The sequence below is a fragment of the Zonotrichia leucophrys genome, chromosome 1A, assembly GCF_028769735.1.
Source record: "Zonotrichia leucophrys gambelii isolate GWCS_2022_RI chromosome 1A, RI_Zleu_2.0, whole genome shotgun sequence".
Classification (NCBI taxonomy): domain Eukaryota; kingdom Metazoa; phylum Chordata; class Aves; order Passeriformes; family Passerellidae; genus Zonotrichia; species Zonotrichia leucophrys.
The window spans coordinates 41687603-41702535 of record NC_088170.1 but is presented as its reverse complement, the minus strand read 5'-3'; the positions used below and the strand labels follow the sequence as shown (position 1 = coordinate 41702535).

The window sequence follows — 14933 nt, the reverse complement described above, 5'->3', positions numbered from 1 at the left end:
AGCCTGGTTTCAGTGCTTTAATATTTGGTGGAGCAGCCAAGGCACTGCTGAGGATTTGTCTCAGTCCCTGCAAAGGCACCAATGGAAAGATGGGAGCCCACAGGGAATGGCATTCATTCAAAGCAGAGGATGGATAAGATGCGTCATGTCAAAGTCATGCTGGAAGCCACAGTGAACCACAAAGATAAAATAGTGGACGTGTTTATTCATTAACTACTGTCTGTTCAGTGCTCTGGAGAAGGCTCTGACATAGAAATGGTCATATATTCCTGTACTACAGGGTTTTTGGTGTTTGTTGGTCTGTGTTGATCTGTGAGTTCCTAGGTGAAGCAGAGGAGAAGATTAATAATGCAAAGGTTCAAATCTTCAGATTTCGCATAAATGAAAACTGCATTTGACCTTTTACCACTTTGAGAATAAATGTGCAGCCATTTCTCTATAGGAAAAGTAATAGAGGGCATAATTTTAAAAAATGTGCTAGCTATTTTAGGAGTAAAACTCTGTATGTTTGTGTAAAATCCAGAATGTAGGGATGCTTACGCTGCACGGATTAAAAGGAACTATTAGATGTCTGTAAAATAAACTTAAGTCTTTTTTGGAAAAACCAGTAGCCATGTAATGAGCTCATGCACATGAACATGGTTAGTCTGTATTATAGCTGGGTAGGGAAGAATATGTCTATTAGCTGTGTAAAACCTGAATTTAAAATGGGTTCAGCCAGGCAATCTGTAGGGCAAGTGATCATAAATGTGTGCTAGCAGCGTAGTCTAACCTCTCTTCTTGTAAATTTTTTTCATAGTCTGTAATGATTTTGCCATATATATGCATGTATATAGGTTAACCTTTACTGGTCAGAACTGATTTATTGTTGTGGGTGTCTGTATATCAAAGGACTGAATGGTAAAACACGTGCTATTAACAGGCAATTTCTACTTAGCAAGCCAAGAGGAATTTTGGAAGAATGTAAAGGTTACTTTTAGAAAGGACTGTCATCTGGCTGGTATCCAGGGTTTTCCAGTCAGTGAAAGTTTTAGGTGAGTATTTGGCTTTAAATACATGGCAAAGCCCCACTGAAGCACATGCTGAAGTTTCTCCTTTCCTGAGGGAGGATGGGTACCTTGGTCCCATGTGGGTCATGGCTGTCAGTCCCTGAGCTCAGGTGTTTACAGGTGGGGGCATCTCAGCTGCTGGGGACACCCCAGGTGATGCACCCAACCACACAGAGGCTGTGGGGCACGTCCTGCTGAGGGCTTGTAGGCAGTTCAGGAGATTGCCGTAATCCTGCATCGTAAACTTTGTGGGTAGGTGGTTTTTATCCTGCTGTGATAATCTGTTTGCTAACTGCATCCTTAGCAGGGTGGGAGGGAATATAGTCAATTCTTGGAGTGATGGGATACTGCCCTAAAGCCAGTAAATAGCAGCTTGTGTTTCTAAACCATCTTATCATTATTTACTTTCATTAAGCATAGGCTTTCATGGTGAGGGTGGAGTTGCTAATCTGATAGGATTTCCTTTCAACTGCTTGCACAGCTGACTAATTAGTTACCCTTTTCTGTGGGCTCCACACACTCCAGTTTACCCAAAACTTATTCCCTGGGGGGCTAACATCCTGACCCCAAGTCAGTGAGAGTTCTGTCAGAACTGTCTGCATTTTCTTGGTGATGCATGGCCACATGCAGCCGTAGTACAATTTTGTTCACATGTATTCATAGGTTATGGGGTTTCCTTGCAGCCCCGATGTGTCATGTGTTTTCAGGTTTGATGGCTTACCGACTGCAGACTTAACTAATTTTATTTATTTTATATTTATTTCTTAAAACACATACCTGGTTCCTTCCCAGAAACCTTTAGGACTGATGGTTTAGTTGTTCAAATTGAAGGATGGTGATGATTTTAGTAGCTTTGTGATGTTATGGTAGCATTGCCTGGGCCAGAGTCCAAGGTTTTGGCATTTGTGGAAGGTGACTTAAAAAGCAAAGAGAAAGCATCCAGCTCTGCAGGAAGTGGTGTCATTCTCCCATCAACCAGTCACCTCACCCTTGAATGGTCAGGTGTTTTCACTAGTTGGAATTGCAAACGCTCCTTATTCCTACTGTATATATCAGGTTTGCATCACCTTTTGCATATGTGACTGGCTCCCAAGTGCAAGTGATTGCTCCATAGACCACAGGTGCTTTGTCACACTCACCTCAGTCCCATTTCCAGCTGCTTCCACCCGGGAAATGGGAAGGGTGAGGTTGGTACCTACAATGGGAATGCCCCATGCTCAGTCTCAGCACTGTGTGTCTGTTCTGCTGTGTGTTATTTATAGAGTTTTGGATAAGCTGATGATGTTCCAAAGTGAAAGGGCTGTTTGGCAAGCAACTCCTCCTGTAAAAAGCATACTAATCTTTGCAAATATTGAAGCAAATGGAAGAGGAGTTTTTTAGGGTTTTCAAAGTATTCTTGCCAAGTGTATGGTGGAGTATTAGTGCCACTGCTCAGAAACAGAAGCACGTGGTTTTGGAACAATGTGCCTGACATCTGATGACACCTTGAAGACATCTGATGGCAAAAGGATGGTGGCACACAGAGAAAGCAATGGAAAATATGCTCTTTTGGACCAGGCGTTTTGTGCTGCTTTACTGTAGCTGCAGTACCTGGAACATGAGCCTGTTTGGATTGTAGGTCTTGCAAAAACAGAAGATGACGTCCTTGTGTGGGATTACTCATTTGCAGTTTGATCCTCAGTCTGTCTTCTCCAGAAGCCTAAACCAGCATTGTTACAAGAAGCTCACTGCTCATACATGATAGAGCTTCTGGTGCCTTGTGTGTCAAACACTGGAGGAGACAGGGCTGGGTCAGGAGAGATGCTGTGTCAGCACTGTGGGGCTCTCAGGCTGTGCCCGTATCACAGTTCTGAACCGGAAGGCTTCACTCCAGGCTGGGCATTTCAGGGGCCCAGGTAATGAATGAAGGAAATTACAGGCTCTGGGAAAGTGTATTATAGCTATGAATCACTGAATCCTCTCTCATTCCTCTGTTATCAGCTGACAGGCCTTTGTCCGTAAAATAAAACCCATTAACGCATTCTTAGTCATTTTTGGTGACTCAAAGGCTTAGACCTTCTTTGAACTCTCAGTCTAAGAGGAACTTGTGCTTGTTTTTAGCCAAACACATTTTTGCATGAGTTAGTACTCCTGCACATTCCCAGGGTCACATTTCTACCAGAGCACATCCCTTTCCTCCTGGAGTTTGTGTCTTAGGTCTTGCTGCAAGAGCACTCTCATGATTCGACTGGGTGCCATAAAATCTGCATTTCTTCAAACTTTCTCACTTTCTGGTACTGCCAACACATTCATTGTGATCTTTTCTTCCGTCAGGTTCCCTGTGACCTCTCAGCTTGTTCTTGGGTCGCCGCACTGAGGCCTGAATGTGTTATATTTATTTGCATGTAGCAAAGAAGGAAGATGGTACTGGCATTTCAAATTGTTTTCCCCCCTTTTTTTTGTATCTGAATGCCTCCTATCAAAAAGACAAAACCTTTTCCCCAGACATCATGAGTTCTAGGGCAGCATAGTTTAGATCAGGGTAATCTCAAGCTGATGGGTGCTCAACATGAAATTAATGCACTATGTCAGCTCTAACATCTCCTTGCCAAAAAAATCACAACTCTCACTGGAACTTTTATGGTCACTGTGACAGTGGAACAGCGTGACTGAGCAGAGTGCTGGCGTGCAATTTTCCTGTTCCAAAGTTGATAAAATGCCCCTTTGTGGCCAGCAGGGAGAGAGCAGTAGTGAAAATCACAGGGAGGTGAAGGCACAGGGTGCCTGTCGGTGCCCTCACTGTGGCATCAGCTGCCCCTCACTGTGCTGTCATCCCGTGTGTTGGCTGTCCAGCCTCTGGATGCACATGGGAAAACAGCATCTTCAGCAGTACCACAAAGACTGCTTTAGGAAACTGGGGCAAGACTTTGGGGATAAGCATGGGGAGATGGATCTCCATTACTTCCCTCATGGACTGGCTTGCTCCAAGTTTACTGCTTTTGTAGTTGTCTCTGTGGTGGTTTTGAGAATTTTGACATTTAGCAATTCCGTTTGGCAAGACTTAAGATTTTCTTTTCCCTATATCCTCATAAAAATAAATGTAGAGCTATAGTTGGTGATATGGGAGCTCAGTTTCTATGTTTAGGGGGATTTAATTTTTTGATTCTTCTTTGTATTGTAATATATAGCCTGAACAATGAAATCCATCCCACGTTCCACTTGGTTGTGCACCACTTAACTGCTTGGTGCTAGCAGAATATATCCTAATTTATTTGAATTGTTGTTACTTCTATGCCATTTTAAGCAGCAGTGATTGCCGCTCATTATCATTAGGCAAAAACTATTGCCTTTAGAGAGATTCTAATAGGGAGGACATCCCAGTTAAGTAGAATGTGCTCTGCTAAGGAATTTTGTTACAAGAAAAGATGTCACCATCACAACTTGTAATATAATTCTATTACCTTGTCTTCCTGTAGCATCTGCTCTGGTATCTGACAGAGAGAGAGGTGCTCTCTGCTTTGGATGATTTAGTTAGGCTCTCAGTTCTGTAATTTTTAAGCATTATTCATTTGCTCTTCTCCTGTTTTTTCCAGGAGAGAATGAGTGATCTCCTGTGGTTCAAGTGTCTTAACTAGAGGCCTTATGATCTTTTCCTGGTTTTCTCTGACACACTTTATTTCACCTTGAATCAGTTACTAAACTCTCCTATGCTTCACTTTCTCTTCTTTCATTGCACTTTCTCGGTATATTAGATATGAATATTACCTTACCTGCATCTTGAGGTGAAGTATAGAGCTTTGTAATGCCTTTTCATGTCGTTGGGTACTGGGTGTTAAAGACACACAAAGGCAGTGTCCCTTTAGTCTCCTGATTCCTGTTCCTGCTCCAACCTTTCTCATTTGGGCTGCTCTGCCTGCTGTAAGACTCCAGTTCTGGAAACTTGATCTCACCACCTAGCTTTCCCAAGTGCTTTGCATTTTCTCCATGCAAAGCCACTCCTTGTTATTTAACTGGGTTGGAATGTGTGGAAAGAAGACACTTTGCTCTTCTTGCCTTGAATGGTTTTCAGGACGTCTGTTAGCTGGAAATAGTGGCTGATATGATTAGCTTTAAAGTTTTCCCTGTGCTCTCATTTCTGTAAGGAGAATGTTTTCCATCTGCCTTGCCCATCAGGTGGACAAGCCGAGCCTGGGAATGATGGCGCAGGTTGTTTAAAACAATGGAGACCATAGGGTTTCTTTCCAGGTGTGAGCTTGGCCTGTAGTAGTTTGTGTCACTACATTCACCAGCTCCTGTGCACCTGGTGTGAGGGAGCTGAGCTCAGGGTGCTGCTGATCCCATATCATCCCTCCCGATGGCCGAGCACCTGGCTGGTGCCCTCCTCATGTCCTCCTGGTCGCCACGGCTGCAGGGTGTGGGGCTGGGAGAGTGTGCTGCATGTTGGAATACCAGCCAAGAGGGGTTTGCACCTAGCCAAGTATTTTGCTGTTGCAAAGGCAGCTGGCAATACCTTTGACCCTTTTATTTTTTCCCATTCACCTTTATATAGATGTCAGGAATGCTGTCTGGTGCTGGAAAGTATTTTAGTACATGAGCTTGTGAAAGAAAAGGGGTTGAAAAGGGGTTGTTTTTTGTTGGTCGTGGTGGGGTTTTTTTGGATTTTTTGTGGTTTTTTTTGTCTGTTTTGTTTTTGGGGTTTTTGTGGGTTTTTTTCCTTTTTTTTGTTTGGTTGTTTGTGGTGGGGTTTTATTTGTGGGTTTTTGTTTGGGTTTTTTTGGTTTTTTTTGTTTTTTTTTTTTTTTGGTTTTTTAGTTTTTTTATTATTGATGTTTTGCAAGCTCTTGAACTTCTCATGATGATGAGAGAAGACTGGTCTTAAAGAATTTCTGGTCCTGTGTTCCCATGTAATAAAGTTTATAAATTGTAATGACTGAGGGGATTTTCTACTCCTGAAGGTAGTCCTCCTGGGTAAGGTTGGCATTTACTTGAGCAATGCAATATGCAACACCACGTATTGGGGACAGCTCAGGGTTAACTACCATTTTCAGGCTCATTTTGTAGAGCAATTTGCCTTATATCTATCCTGCACACTTAAATTCTATAAACTCTTAGTAGGATCCAGCTATTCCTTGCAGTGGGAGTATTAACTCTTCTCCAGATGTACACATTTGTTTAAGATGTAATAGATAAAGAGGGAGATAAAAGATTATTTGAATTACTTTCTCTTGAAATTAGTAGCACTTAAAGAAAATAACAAGAGAGCAGCAAAGCATTCATGTTTCTATTCAGACTCTAAATTGGTATAAAGAAGTCTGGCAATCTTTCCAAAGGAATGGATGGTGTAATGTGAAAAAAGTATTTTTGGTGTTTACAGCACTTAGGTTTTCAGTGAAAGCAAACACATTTGTATTAGGTATCTGCTAGATTACTCAGCCATAGGTCAATTTGAATCACATTGTTCAGTGGGCGTTTTTATTAATTTAATGCCTTTGAAAAATTGTGTTGTTTAGAGCATGGAATTTGAATACTAAAGAGGAGAGGGAGGAGGCAAAGAATTTGAGATTTGGATGACATTAGATATTGCAGACCCATAAATATAGCAGGGCACACTTCTTACTTGCCTTGTTCTATCCCTTTATGTACAGCTATATATATATATAAAAATATATATAAATTCAGCAGTAGTTGAGGTTTGGGCACCATAGGTGCCATCACTTCAGGAATTGTTTGGGCAAGAGCTGGTATACAAGTGCTCTAAGTAGAGCTTAGATTTTAAAAAATGTTTTTTGAAATGAGTCCTCTGTATTTAGGTGAAGTTTGGTCTGCAATCCCTGTATTTCTCCTGCTCTGAAAAGCTGTAAGAGGTCACACAATGGCTGCTGTGTCTTGTGGTGGGGTTGCTCTTGGCTCTCAGGTCCTTCAGGCTGTTTTGCTGGGGAGACACTGAGGAGCTCTGTTGGGACTGCTGCTGGGCACTGAGTTTGGGATATTTGTGTGATGCACTCAATGCTGCAAGGACAGCATTGGTCAGCACTGTGGCAAGCTCTGAAAGAAGTATGCAGGAAAGCATGTATTTTTGTGCCAAAATCTGCTTTGCAGCGCAGGGTGGTGCATCAGCTAAGCCCAAGAGGTGGAAATGTGCATGGGGAAGCTGGAAGAATTAACCGGTGCCCCAGTCTCTGGATGAGTTTGCATGAAGGTTTAAAATAACTGCTCCTTTTATATAAAAAGTCTGGGCACCTTCATTTTGTGCAGTACTTGGTTTGGGATTTTTAAGTCCTTAGGGATTGAGCTCTGGCTTGTGCTTTAGCTGGGCCCAGAAGGCAGGGAAATGTGAAATGTATTAATTGTGCATCAGATTTTCTCTATGATGTTGCTTTTTCTCTAGAGATTTGGTGGGGGGAGCATGAGGAGCTTATCACTGTCATTTTTTTGGCATCCTGCTGATTTTAAAATGTATGATTTCTCTTCAGTCTTTCACCTGTAGATTGCAGGATACTCTGAGGCCCAGGGCAAAGTGAATACAGCAGTGTTGGGTATGGCCCATTCTGGATGTGTCCATGCAATCAAGTCCTGGGCAGATCCATGCCCCAGGAGGGTACAGAGACAAGGGGAAGCACCAAAAGAGGTGACAAAACCCAAATACACGAAGTGCTTTGGCCGTCCTGCAGCACTTCCCAGCAGCTGGGCTGTGGCTGGAGCATTGCTGGGTGGCACGGAGCCGACAGGGATGCGCGATGGAGCCTGGCCCGGGATTCATCGGGCAGCTGCTGACTGCTTCACTGCCATTCCAGCGAATCACGGGCAGGAAGAGAGCTAAAATCATGGGCAAAGAAGAGCACAGGCTTGAGTAACCATGCAGAAAGGGAGGACATTGAACAGTGCCAGCTGAGAGAAAAGGCAGGTACCACTGTTCATTTCTGAAGATACTGCACAGAAATCTTTAGTGTGGAATGACAGATAGAGCTGGCAGCGACAGCCAGAAAAGGAACGGGGAAAAACTCCTGGTTTCCAGGCCTTTGGAAACTTGAGGTCCTCACCTTCAATACACAATAAGGCTGAAAAAAGCAAATGAATAATACCAATTGACAGAGAATGAAAATAAGGAAGTTGAACTGTAGCCAAACCAGTGAAAGATGATGGTGGCTTTTTAGCATTTTCTATTTATAAAAAAAGATATTTATAATCACAAAGTGTTTATATTTTTCTCCTCCCCTTCAATGCTCTCTTCTTCCTTGCTGTTGCCTTTCATCAGAAAATTTGAGCTTTACATCAAACACTGATAAAAAAAGAGGGGGTTTTTCTTCTAAAAAGCATTTTAGTTGCTTTAATATTTTTGGGGGAAACAGTTGAAGCTAGAAGATTGGCTGAGTTGCATGCCCAAGCCATACAATTCATTTTCTCCATGCTTGTGAAAACCAGATTTGATCCAGCAAAATTATGAGTTACAAACAAATCTTCCATCACCCCACTGGTCATTCGATCTGGTCAATTATACTTTTGATATAAGAATCAGATGTTTGGCTATTGTGTGTCTCTGCTAATCTCCAGCCCAAGTGTAACCCTTTGGCATGACACATCCTATAATTTGTTAAGTTTTCTAACAATAGCTCATTTCGCATTTCATTGGTGCTTTTCTCTCCAAGAGCCTAAGAATATGCTTCTCTCACTAAAGACAAGAGTAATTAATCATTAGGGCTGTTTGTAAGGAAAAGGCCTAGTTGTGGGAACAGAGTCATAAGCAAAGTAGAGAATAAAATTTTTATATCCCACTGCATCAATCACTTGGAGAAATATCTTCTGTATATAATTATAGTTTTAAACCATTTGAATTTTATTTGTATAGTTATCTTAAAACAGTATTTTTTTCTCTGCACTTAAGGTGTGTTTTTGTAGAAAAATTATCCAATTCATTTTTTAAAGATGCCATAAAGCTGATTGTGCTCTATTTCTTGTTTTTAGAAATCTCTTAGAATATTAGATCATTTTTACGTCTGTTTTCTGCAGGGAAGACTCTTCCAATTTGGTCTTAATTTCTATCCATTAAAATGATAAAGAAGAATCTAAAAAAATTGAGAGCGAATACTTACTAAAATATGCAGGCAAGCCTGCATTTTAAATGCAGGTGTTGTACTTCCCAAGCTCTGTACATCCACAGAATATAAATGTTGATCAGTGCACCAAGTGTTTATGAGAGTCAGCCACTGAGTGATGGCAGGAAAATAGGAAAAGCTTGTTTGATAAGCTGTTGTTGCTTTTATTTCCTTACCTCTTGGCTTTGAATTGTTCCCTCCCCAGTGCTGTGTCAGGTGCCCTGCTCTTTTCTCTCCAGGGCACCTTCTTACGAGCTGTGTTACTCTCTCATGACCTTCTATACATTCATGGCATTGTTACAAGCCTGGACCAGGGCCAGGGGCTGGGAATTACGTGTTCCTGCTCATCCATCTCCGAGATTCAAACGTGCTCTTGGGGGTTTCATTCTGGTGCCACTGCTGCGTGCAGAAGGTGCTCCTTGTTTAGGCTGCTGTCTCAAGGCCGTGGTGAACAAGACTTTTGGTCTTGGTGTTCCCAGGGTATACCCCTGCTTTTTTCTTTGGAATGGGCTCATTGAACATGTGTCACCTCTGTCCTCCCAGGATGGATGTTTTTAGGTCCGTGCTGCAAATATAACTTGCAGACTCAATTGGTTGCAGGGAGGAGATAGATGTGAGGAGGGGAATCCAAAGTGGTTTGGTGAAGCTAACAAGATAGAGAAGCATTTCCTTTCATGTGCATTTCCTGATCTTGCAGTGCTCCAACCGTTGACAGTTCTATCAATCTACTGACAGAATTATTGGTCATTACAGTTGGGTGTCATATATTTACTGAGCTCGGAAATGAAGTAAATTCTTCCCTTGAAGAAAAACATTAAATATGTACCTCTTCCTTAATGGGTTTTGCAAAGTCTGCTTGGCCCATAAGGGCAGAACCTACACTGTATTTAAAAAAAGGAGTAGTAAAAGCTAATGGAAAAATACATTTCCTACTCTAGCTTGTTTTCAAAGGTAGTATTTGGAGATGATATTTAATCATCATAAAGAGGTATAATTCCACTGCCTCCGGTGGCTCTCCACCTGTATATGTCCCAGAGGGATTAGGAAGGTGGTGCTGTGAAAAGCATAGCCGGAGCTGACTGTACACAGAGCCTGGGAAGAGGAGAGCCTGCTCTCCAAGCTGGACCAATGCAGCTGTTGCCCAAGGCTGGTAATGCAGTGTTTGCTCTTGTAAATACATTCTGATTTTTAGCATGACAATGATTTTGGTGAATAAATAGATGCCCTCCATCTATTCCTGAGGGTTTACATGTCATGGCAGAAAGTGACTTTTGTGCCTGAATGAATGTGTATGTAAATCATTTTATGTCAGTAGCTTTATTTTTGCCCTGCACCATAAAAATTCACTGCTCTAAGGGCTTCTGCATAATGGGCTTTTGGAGCCCAAGCAGTTCAATTGCTGGAAGCTGTATTTACAAAAGAAATTCAATCAGCCATCAATGACACTTACAGCATCTTGATGCTGTCCCTTATTTTGGCAATTGACAGTGAAATCCCCTTGCAGGAGAAAGCTGTAAATATGTTGTCTGTCTCCTATATAATTTGAAAGCCAATCTTTAGGAATTCTGAGATACCATTAGGTACCATTTTCTAATAATTTTGTGTAGGTTTAGAGTAGTTTCTTGGAGGCTTCTTTGAAACTTTCTTGAACTCCGCCTTGAGCAATCCTCCTAGGTTTTTCTGTAAGAATTATCCCGAGGTGACATCGTAATCAGCTTGAAGATATTCAGAAGGGCTAACAAGGGCCACTTCTGCGTGAGTCATCGGTGACATTGTGTTACAGATGTTGGTTGTCTTCCAGCTCTGCACATGCAGGCTGTGTCTTGGAATGTCCCCAAAACGATGTGGTGGTGGCAGCAAAGTTACCATACTAGCTGAAATTATATTGGGCTTCTCCTTTCTTTTTATCCAATGTAGGTGTTCTCTGCCTGCCGGACAGCTTGAACCTTCACAAGGACCAGCAAAGGTCAAACAAGCCCGGGGAGGTGCAGATGTTCAGCCAGTCAGAGCTGAGGACCATTGAGCAGTCTCTGCTTGCCACACGCGTGGGGAGCATCGCTGAGCTCAGTAAGTACCAGGCTGTTGAGCGTGTTTGGGTTTCTCTCCTTGAAGTAAAGCAAAGCTAAGAGCATTGCCCAGTTCCGCTGATGAGAGATGAAGGGGCTGCATAATGTTGGAGATGTTGGGCAGATCTAGCTGTGTTCGTGCTTCGTTGTTAGTTCATGAAGCTGAAACTATTGGAGGAAAGAAGTGTTGTGCAGACTCGTAGCAATGCCTATGGCTTGTTTGCATACATTGCTCTCAGTTTTAAAGGTGAAAGATGCTTTATTCCATCTTCCCTGTGTTGTATTTGAGAGTACCTCTCAGCCTGGCCAGATTTGCAAGTGTCTCTTGTATTGATATCCTATCTCATTTCAGTGGAATGTCTGTTTTATGATGGGCAGGCAGAAAGCTGAAGGCTGCAAAAAGTAAAGGAAATGTTGTCACATCTTTAAGGCAGATCTACTTCATTCGTTGTTAGAGAAGATCCCATTACCTGCCTATCCTTCTCCAGCCCTACAACTCTAACCTGCAGCAGAGGAATTCACTCCTGAAAGAATAATTGTTTGCTATTAATCAAATAACTTTTTGAGAAATACGGGAATCTGTGATACTTGTGAAAATTTGAAAACTTGGCTTTTGGCACTAATAAATGGTAGGAAGCAAAGGTCATATGCATCCTTATGTGACATTGAGGTAAAATTACCAGAAGTGCTTTATTTAAACTTCTTTTTTCTTAAGAGAGAAGCATTCCAATCACATGCTTGTGGTCTAGCTAGATACAGGAAGCTGTGTATGGGAAAACAGAATCATTCAGACAAAAAAAGTGGGGGTTTTTTTCCGAGGTTTGTGAGAAATACTATCAACTATTCTTTTCCTGAGGTCTGTTACGAAATTTTGGGGAGAAATTGAAAATTCTCAAATTCATGAAGATATAGCCTACCCAACCTACTGCTGTTCTTATTGATGAATTGTGTGTGCATTTTTTGAAACTTCCTGTATCAATGGGAGTCTCCTCTGTAGCTCCATCCTATCATCATGGTTCAGTTCCTCCTGTTCATGGGCCATGATGTGGGTGCACCAAGGATGTTTGTCTACAAGACACAGGGTGAATTTCTGTTTTCAGCTTGCTAATTTTAATTTGCTCTGGTGCAGCATCAACAAGCCAAGAGCCTTAGTGTGAAGTGTTTCTCCGTCTCTGGAATCAGGTGTTTGGTGTTATTCAAATGAAGTAATTTATGCTCATTTATTTCACGTGCATGAAACCCACAACAGTACTGTCTGTGTGCCAACTAAATTATGCATGATACAGCTCTCTTTCTTACAGTTCATATGGTTGGGGTTTAATATATGAGTAATTTGTGGGTATTTCATGATGGGTGAGGTTTTTATTCTGTATTTTTTTGGACCTTTGTACTCAACCCAAAAAGCCAGACTTCTTAGATAGAGCACCTCATCCCATATTACAGTTTGAACTCTATCACCTCTAAGTGTCCTACCTTAGATTCAAATGCTTGGTTGGTACATCTGTTGACTGCAAACAGAGGCAAAACACTCTTCATGGTGGCCAGGTGGAAGAACAGAGCGCTCCAGTGGGAGTTGGATGCAGCTGTCAGAGAGGTTGGCGCATCCAGCAGGCTGGTAGCCCTCCAAAAAGCCCTGTGGCCAGCTCGAGGGATCCTCCCTGGCTGCTGCAAGCAGATGCATGTCAGGGAAGCAGCAGTGGGAGGAGCAGCAACTGGCAAAGCTTGCAAGGCTTGATATGCTCAGTAGGGTAGAAATCTCTGCTGTGGAGCGGTGCCGGTGCAGAGTTCAAAACTGAGCTGTGAAATGTGGAAGGAGTTGCAGCATGTTGGTGGGCAAAATGTTCGTGAGTTTGGAGGAAAAATCATGAAGTGGGAGGAGAATGGAGCAGTGAGGGAATACAAGTAGGTTTGCTCTTTGTTCAGTGCTTGTGTGTCTGTCTCTGGCATCAGCAGTGAGCCAGAGGTCACAGCAAAACCTCTGCCATGGAGGTGGGTGGGGAACCACAGCATGGGGCAAAAGTGCAGAGCAGGGGAGAGGAGATGGTAAGAGCACCTGGGAATCATAAAAGCATGAAGGCAGAAGGCAAAGGAGGATTTATTATTGCCCTGGTGGTGTGAGTGGGATGGACATCGTGGAGAAGAAAGAGGATATGGCAAGCAGTGCCATGGAGAAAGTGAGATATGAGGGAAGGATTGAATAGGGAAAGGTGCCTGCTTTTGAGGGAGTGAATAAAGGTGATGAGGGAGACTCTCTGGATAGGAGGGAATTAAGAGGATAGCACTTGAGAAGATGATCATCAGGAGGAAGGAGGAGATGGCAACCAGAAGTGGATGATAAGGACAGAAACTCGGCTTGTGGACCAGCAGAGGAAGTAGTCCCCAGGCATGTGTTTGCATTTTCCCACCATCTTGCAATATCCCAGGAGCCAGGATTTAATTTCTGTTCACTTCAAAAGAGCACAAAAACAAGGGCAAGACTAATCTTGTAATAAAGCAATTTAATTTTATCTCAGGAAAAAAATATTTAAAAAAGCAATTCTAATTGAATGAGATTTCCTATAGTTTATTGACATGAATAATTAAAGTATTGTAAGTACACAGAATAACTGGAATTAACAAGTGTCTGTGTGCAGAGGAAGGGCTTCCCTTGCTCTCAGTTATACCCAGCATCCTTGCATGGAGCAACGTGACCAGCTGCTGAGCTGCTGGAGGCTTTGAGACCAGGGAATCAAATCTGTCCCATGGAAGACAACAGCTTGCAAATGAGACCTATGTTCTGCCCAGCACCTGTATTTCTGCTCACATCTTCTAATTTCTTTACAGTCTGTCCTAGGTGAAGAAGAGATTCACAGGGTAAAAAGCCTTGTATCATATGCTACCTTTATCTTGCCCTACCCACGATGGTCCTTGTGTGTCTGCACCCTTTGTTTTTTCAAGTATTGTCAGTGTATTAGGAAAGACCATTCAGGTAAACTGGGTCTCCCTGGGTGTGACAGAAGGTAGGAGAAAACTGGGGAAAGGTGGGATGGCAGATACAACCAGATGGGGAGGGCAGCACCAATGGTGATGCTGCCATTGAAGAGTCCTCCTAGTCAGACAGGTGCAACTGGACTCATGGGTGCTGCCCTGGTCCTGCCAAATCCTGCTCGCCTGGTGCTTCTGCTCTCATCTCCAGGCTCAGCAGGCAGCAGGCATTGGTCCTCACTGGGACCTGGCCTGGCTGGCAGTGGCAGTGCCACTGGCCATGGGGCTCTCTCCAGAAAATAGGAACAAGAGGTGATGTTGCTGACTTAGGGGGAAAAAAAAAAGGGAGGTTTTGTCTCCAGGACTTAGGATGAGAATGTGAATAGACACCTAATTCTGCACCACAATTACAGCAGAAGAGCAGCATGATTCCAAGGCAAAGGCTTAAAAAATTAATGTGAAACCTTATTCATTAAAATATAATGAACATGGCAGAAAGTTAAGGAACAACAATAAATCTCGTCTATATTATATTGGCATTTAGTATTCAGCTATTGTAATTGCCTACTATGGTGTGTTTTAAAATAACGTAATTTCATTTGAAGTGCTTATTATATAGACAATATTGGGAAGAACTGAAACACAGCAAAAAATAATAGGATTTTAAACAGTAGCCTGACAGTATTTCACTGTTGAATCTTAGAGAAAATATTTCACAGGACTTCTGTTTTTCTTTTTATTCCCCCTATTTTTTTTTCCTTGAAGATTACTGTATTTGTAGA

General features: G+C 42.4%; 1 protein-coding gene across 6 annotated transcripts in view; it reads left to right on the top strand.

The window, feature by feature from the left end:
* ABTB3 (ankyrin repeat and BTB domain containing 3) overlaps positions 1–14933 on the top strand; it is a 162746-nt gene that overhangs the window by 81702 nt on the left and 66111 nt on the right. For all 6 annotated transcript variants that reach the window (XM_064702514.1, XM_064702512.1, XM_064702515.1 and 3 more), the window contains exon 2: positions 11039–11188. In XM_064702514.1, coding sequence (XP_064558584.1) covers positions 11039–11188 — 150 coding nt within the window. The remainder of the gene's footprint in view (positions 1–11038; positions 11189–14933) is intronic.